This window comes from Grammomys surdaster, unplaced genomic scaffold (assembly GCF_004785775.1).
Source record: "Grammomys surdaster isolate TR1022 unplaced genomic scaffold, NIH_TR_1.0 166, whole genome shotgun sequence".
Classification (NCBI taxonomy): domain Eukaryota; kingdom Metazoa; phylum Chordata; class Mammalia; order Rodentia; family Muridae; genus Grammomys; species Grammomys surdaster.
The window spans coordinates 2004532-2011923 of NW_021604614.1; the positions used below are offsets into that span (position 1 = coordinate 2004532).

Consider the following 7392-nt stretch of genomic DNA (forward strand, 5'->3'; position numbering starts at 1 on the left):
CATGCATCCATCCATCTATCCATGCATCCATGCATCCATGCATCCATGCATCCATGCATCCATCCATCCATCCATGCACCTGTCCATTCATCATCTTCTGCACTCATTTACCAACTTATTCTCTCATCTATGAACTCACCCAACTCTCTATTTCAATCCCGGCTGGGATGGTTAATCTGGATTGTCAACTTGATAGGACTGAGACATGTCTAGGAGCTGGGTGAGGTACACTGGTGTTTCTTTGAGGGCATTTCCATTGTTAACATGATTCAGTTAAGAAATGGGCATTAGTGAAACACACCTCTTGGGTGTGTCTCTGACAGTGTTTCCAGAGAGGGTTAACTGGGAAAAGACTCACCCTGGGTGTGGGCAGAACCATTCCATGGGGGTGGGATCCCAGACTGAATAAAAAGTGGGCCAGGATGGTGGCTCAGAAACTTAAAGCTCTTGCCGCCAAGCTTGATGGGTTGAGTTTGATCACAGGAACTCACGTCGGGGAAAGGAAAGAACCAACTCCTGAAGGTTATTCTCTGACCTCCACATGGGTACCCGCATACACACATATGTGAACACACACAAAATAAATTTTAAAAATATAAGTATGGGGGCTGGTAAGGTGGCTCAGTGGGTAGAACATTTACCACCAAGCCTTGACTTGAGTTCAGTGTCTGGGACCCACATGGTATGATTGTGCAAGGAGAACACTGCTGCGTTCCAGCTGTTCTCTGACCTCCACACACATGCCATGACATGCATGCACCTCTACATCATGCCTGTACACACACACACACACACACACACCACCACCACCATCATCATCATCATGAAAATAAGCAAACAAGTGAAAATAAGCAAGCAGGCCGGGTACCAGCCTTCTCCCCTCTGCTCCCAGACACAGTGTGAGCAGCTGCCTCATGGGACTGCTCTCATGACTTCTCTACTGTATCCCTCAAACCATGATCCAAAAGAAACCTCTCTGTAAGTTGCTTAAGCCAGGTATCTTGTCATAGCAAGGGGGGAAGGGACTAACAAGGGGGGAGACATACCATGATGCTCAGCTCATAGTCTGGGGGTCCAAATGGAATAACTGGGGGGAGGTGGAAGCCATCTAGTAAGGGCACTACCCCCACCCCCAACCTCTCCATCTTTCCTTCCTAGCTTCTCTGCTCTGTTACACCTCCTCCCCCAGGGGAGACTAGAACCTCTGAAGCCTTGAGCAGAGTAACTCCTTCCCTGGAGTTATTTTTCTAGGTGTGGCTCAGTGATAAGACTCTGAGTCCAGCTCCGGTTGACAGGTCAGGTGAGCCATTTACCAAGAGGTCCAAGCATCCGAACTCACTATCTTCCCATCCACCCATCCATACTCATCTGTCTACTCATCCACCATCTCTACATTCACCACCGACCGATAATGTAACAAATCGCTCATCCATTCACAAAGCCGCTCATCGCCGACCCGTCCACCCACCAGTTCATTCATCAATGCTAAACAGCCATTCACAATGGCGCTCATCGCCAGGCCGTCCACCCACCAGTTCATTCATCAATGCTAAACAGCCATTCACAATGCCGCTCGTCGCCGGGCCGTCCACCCACTAGTTCATCAGTTCTAAACCAGTCCACTCTACTCTACATTCACTTACCCACAGATGCACACACCATTGCCTACAGTGATCTTTCTATTTACTGCTGCATAAATCTCTCTGTGTTGTCAGTCAGTAACTCACTGGGCAACCATTTATTGAATGACACTCTGTGTGGGGAAACGACTAGGAACAAAGAATGTGATGGAGACCAAGACAACCCTTCCAGCAAGAAGCTGTCTGTTGGTGGAGAAAGACCTCTCTAGATCAACTACAAAAGCATCTGAAACGTTCAATGACAGGAGGAAGACACTGTGGTGGTTAGGATTACCTGTCAACATGACAACCTAGAGCCAAGAGTTCTCATAGGAAGAGTCTCAGTGAGGAACTGCCAACACTGGGTTGGCCTATAGGCATGTCTATTGGGGACTGTCAGGAGTCAGGTGATATGGAAAGACACACCCACTGTTGGTGGCACCATCCCCTAGGCAGAGGATCCTGAACTGTGTAAGAGAAATGGAGCTGAATGTAAGTAGTCAAATGGGTGAGCATGCACGCAATCATTTCTCTCTGCTCCTGACTGTAGACGTGGTGTGACCGCTGAGGTCCCTGCCTTGACTTCCCCACAAAGATGGACTGTAACCTGGGGTTGCAAGCTAACCTAAATCCCTTTCTCCCCCGAAGTTGCTTTTTCCTTGGGGTATTTTAGTACAACAACAGAAATGAAACTACAACAGGCACTTAACAGTGGCAGGGAAATGACTTCTGAATCGGGTACAGGAGTTAGTGAAACAAGATGCCAACTCACAGTTGTCTAAACACACACCCATTCCGTTTCCATGCGCTCATTCTGGCTTGCCCTTTTCATGGCTTGCCATTCAAGACTCGGAATACTAGGCAGGTGTGGGTGGTATATGCCTTTAATGGCTGCATTCAGGAGACAGAGGCAGGTTGATGTTTATGAATCCAAGGCCATCCAGAGCCTTGAGTCCCTGTCTCAAAAACAAAAAAGAACTAAAAAACTTTCCTCTGGATTGTGCCCTGTTCTGTGTGTCTTCTTCCATCTGCTGTCCCCTACCCCTCTCTCTCATTCAGTGCATGTAATTCTGCTTTGTAGGGTTTTCTTTCTCTGCTACCTATATTCTTCTGGGGTCTCTGCCTAGATGGCCCAGTAAATGTCTTTCTACCTCCTGAGCCCAGGCAGACCCAGAGCTAGCGCTCACATGCTCCAGGCAGACTGGGCAGAGCAGATTAAGGCAAGCTCACCTGTGGGCGTGTATTCCCTGAGAGAGGGGTCAGACCCGAGGATGAGGAAGAGGAGGCTGGAGATGGCATCTCTGGGGCCAGGGTCCCACCGCTGAAGAGGGAGTCAGCCATGGGGCCAAAGCTGGGGGGCTCCAGGAAGTTTGAAGATGTGGGTGTCTGAGAGGGGCGGTAATTGGTGAAGAAATCTGTAATTGGGACACAGAGGGTAGCAAATGTCATTAAGAACTCAGAATGGGCCATAGACACAGTCCCCACACTGGAGAGGTCAGATAGGGATCAGGAGAGGTGGAAAGCTTCTACGAGAGACTGTGAAACCATTCCTGTCACACTTGAGAAGCAGAGGAAGAGATAGGTAAGATGGACCTGGGGGAGATAGTGGGGTCTAGGAGTAAGTGAGCGGGAACCCCAGGAAGCTGCTTACCCATGGGGTCCCACTCCTAGATCACTTCCCCTCCCTGTGTCTGCTCCCCCTTTTAGCCCTGTTGGCATTCTAGAAAGAAGGGGTCACAGAGAGGCCCTGGGAAGGAAAAAGGTGGGATACCGGGGAGTTGCCCCAGTGTGTCAGGGATGAATCAAGGGGATTTGATTGAGGTTCATGAGGTCAGTAGGTCAGGGAGAGGTTAGACTTGCTGAAAGATCAGGAAATTGAAGCTGTACACAGTGAAGTCTTGGCTGACATTTGGGGGACATAGCATGGGCTCAGAGTTGGGGTGTGAGTGACAGGGAGCCTGGAACCCTGAAAAGTTTATGGAGAGGCAGGCAAGGCAGCCAGATTGTTTAGGGGTGTGAGTTGTGTAAGTTCTGGGCTATTCTGGTTTTGGGAAGCAAGCTGCCCATGGCCTAACCACATCCCGGGCTGGGGCGACACCCGCCTACCCTCTCCCTTCCGGGCACCTTTCTCTGACCCTAGCCAGCCTGTGTTCTGTACCCAAGGCCTCCTGGGTCAGTCAGAGCAGACCCCACCATGGTAGCTCCTCATAGGGTTTGGTGGGCTGCAGCCCCTCCAACCTTCCCTCCAAAATCCCCAGCCCAGAGAGCTGCTCAGATCTTCCTGACATAAACCACCTTTCAAGACCAAGTTAGTTAGGGAAGGTCACAGGGTCAGGGTGCGTATGCCTATGTGGTATGTGTATATCTATGTGGTGTGTATATTTATGTATATACGTATGTTGAGAGTGTATCGGGAGTGCAGCAGATGTATATGTGTATGTGCATGTGAAATCCATGTATGAAAGTGTGTTCATATGAGAAAATGTTCATATCTGTATATATGATGTATATGATATGTACATATGTATATACATATATGTATGCATTCAGGTCTCTGAATATGTGGGGGAGCATATGTAGGGTATATGTATATATGTTGTCATGTGTGTCCATGTGTGCATGCATATGTGTGTGAGTATGAACATGTGTGTGAGCATGTATGTGTGTTATGTGTGGCATGTGTGAATACATATGTGTGTGTATTCGTGTGGGTGTTTGTCTTAGGTGGTTTTGCCTGGCCAGAAGACCAGACAGGTTCTGAGTACCAGTACACAGTGACACGAAGCTCCTGTCTACCTCTCTGGATGTCTGTCCCTCAGATGTGACCGAATGCACCTGGCGCGCCCACATCTCTCCCAGTATCAGAGTAGTTTGACACTGTCCTGTGTCCCCATTTTTTACAAAGGAATCTGGGGAGGGACCAGAAAGGGGTCACCAGAGTCCCATCCCTCTTGACCTTTGTCAGTAGGTCATTTGGAGCTCAGGACTGGAGCGCAGGCCAGCCCATCATGTCAGAGCCTTGGACTGCTGCTTTACTGTGAGCTGTCCACACCTGTTCCCAGCAGCCTCCAGACATCCCCTGCCTCTCCCAGCCTCCCATCAAACCCCAGTCCTTCCCTGACCTGGTCCTCACACTGACCAGCCACAATCTCTGCCCCGAACCTGCCCTCCCCCAGCCTCCTGCCTCTGTAGAATTTTGTGCCTTCAACAGGGTTTCCAGAAAGACAACAGAGTGGAACCCCTGGTGGCTCAAGGCTCTCCCTGAGCATGGCCAGTTTGAGAAGGTCACTGTAATCACCTGCTCTGGGAGAGCCATGCGTGCCCCCAATCAGCTGCCACCTAGGATTGATTGACAAGTTACTGCAAACTCCGACCCAACCACATTTTGCCCAGAGTCTGGATGGGCACAGCTGAGCTCCTACCTGTGGTAGGGGTCTGTGGGCCAAGAGGGAGCTGCTCTCCTCGGGGACAAGTCTGCCTCCAGGGCACTGCCATCAACACTCTGTCCATGGCAGACCCCACCCTCCCAGGGCTATGGCCGGGGAGGTGGGGATGGGGGTGGTTCCTCATTCCCTAGTACCCGCCCCATAGGCCTCACCTCTTGAATGGCAGGCCCAGGACCCTGTAGGGAAGAAGCTGGGAGGGGGTATGTCACTCAAGTGAAGCCTCTCTCTCAGAGACTATCTTTTCAGGTTTGGGTGAGATATCCTGATATCCTCCTGAGCCCAAACATTTAGGGAGCTTTTAAGGCCCCTAAATAAATCCCTGTGAGAAGCAGCGAGGAAGAAATACACACCATGCAGGGCAGTGGTGGCCAACGCACTCAGGCAGAGGCAGAGGCAGAGGCAGAGGCAGTTGGATCTCTGTGAGTTCCTGGAGTGAGTTCCAGGGCAGCCAAGGCTACACAAAGCAATCCTGTCTCAAAAAAAACCCCTAACAACTAATAAATAAATAAATAAATAAATAAATAAATATTTAAAAAGGAGAGAGAGAGAGAGAGAGAGGGAGAGGGAGAGGGAGAGAGAGAGAGATGCATGCAGCCAAGACAACAGTGTGGGGAAGGAAGACCCTACGGGAAAACAGGAAGCAAGTTGTTTTATGACTCACACTTGGAATCTAGACACCCAGGAGACAGAGACAGAAGGATCATGAGTTCGAGCCCAGCCTGGGCCACACAGTGACTCTATCTCAAGTAAGAAGGGTGTGTGTGTTGGGGGTTGGAGGAGAATGGATGGAGAGTAGGGGAGGGAATGGGAGGGGAAAAGAGAGACAGCATGCTCTAGGCATGGCAATACACGCTTCTAATCTTGTCTTGGTACTCAGGAGGATCAGCGGTCAGGGCAGCAAGTTCAAGACCAACCTGCTGGCTAAAGCTCATATCCTTGTTACCTAGTTAGCTTTAACTGTCAATTTGACAATTTCCTAGGAAAACCTGAAGTGGGAGGGATCGGGACTGAGGCACTGCTTAGATCAAGCCAGTCAGTTGCCCTGTCTGTGGGGGATTATCTTGAGTGTTCACTGATGCAGGAGGTAGCTAAGTGTGTTGGCTCATTTTATGCCTACTTGATACAACCTAGAATCATCTGAGAAGGAGGGACCCTCAACTGAGAGGATGCTCCCATAAGATCAGGCAGCAGGCAAGCCTGAAAAGCATTTTGTTAATTGGTGATTGATGGGGGCGGGGCGGGGCCCAGCCCACTATGGGTGGGGCCATCCCTAGGCTGGTGGTCCTGTGTTCTATTAGAAAGCAGGCTGAGAGAGCCAAAGGAAGCAAGCCAGTGAGCAGCTTCCTTCCATGGTCTCTGCAAGAGCTCCTGCTTCCAGGTACCTGTCCTGACTTCCTCCATTGATGGGCTATGGTTGATGGGCTATGATTGATGGGCTATGATATGACAGTAGAAGCTGAATTAACCCTTTCCTCCCCAAGTTGCTGTTGGTCATGGTGTTTTATCATAGCAATAGAAGCCCTGACTAGGACACTAGTCATGAGTCCTCGAATGGGCTAGAAAATAGCATTCTTCATTCTTCCAAGGTCCCTGCCCTGACTTCCCTCGGTGATGGACTGTAACCTTCAAGGGGAGATAAACCCTTTCCTTCCTTTGGTCAGAGCCTTTGTCACAGAAACAGAAAGAAAAACACCCTGTCTCAAAAGAAGAGAGACAGAGAGAGAGAGATTTTGAGAAAACCAGCCACTTTGCAAAATGCTTAAGAAAAAAAAATCCCAGGTACTCATACTGACAGGGTCAAGGTATCTGGAAACACCCGGACACATCAGAAACTTGACACTTGAGAAAAGTGGATTTTGAGAAAACCTGCCACTTTGCAAAATGCTTTAGAAAAAAAAATCCTTGATGCTTTTTTGTTAGGGGAGGAGGGTTCGAGACAAGGTTTCTCTGTGTAGCCCTGGCTGTCCTGGAACTCACTCTGTAGACCAGGCTGGCCTCGAACTCAGAAATCCGCCTGCCTCTGCCTCCCAAGTGCTGGGATTAAAGGCGTGTGCCACCACTGCCTGGAACCTTGATGCTTCTAAACTGGATTTAGTGGTGCATGCCTTTAATCCCAGCACTCGGGAAACAGGGACGGGCAAACTTGAAGCAAGCCCGGTCTACACAGTGAGTTCCAGAACCACCAGAGCTACATAGTGAGACCCTGTCTCAAAATCAGACAAGAAATTTGACACATCAAATTCTCTTGTCAGTCACAGTGGTTTATGAAGTGCTGGGGATTGAACCCAAGCATTCTCTCATGCCAGACCATAAAGGATGTGTGTGTG

The 7392-nt window shown here is 49.7% G+C and overlaps 1 protein-coding gene across 2 annotated transcripts in view; it reads right to left on the reverse strand.

Annotated features, from left to right (window-relative positions):
• Positions 1–7392, reverse strand: part of Mlxipl (MLX interacting protein like) — a 31247-nt gene that overhangs the window by 5749 nt on the left and 18106 nt on the right. For both annotated transcript variants that reach the window (XM_028766057.1, XM_028766056.1), the window contains exon 8: positions 2850–3034. In XM_028766057.1, coding sequence (XP_028621890.1) covers positions 2850–3034 — 185 coding nt within the window. The remainder of the gene's footprint in view (positions 1–2849; positions 3035–7392) is intronic.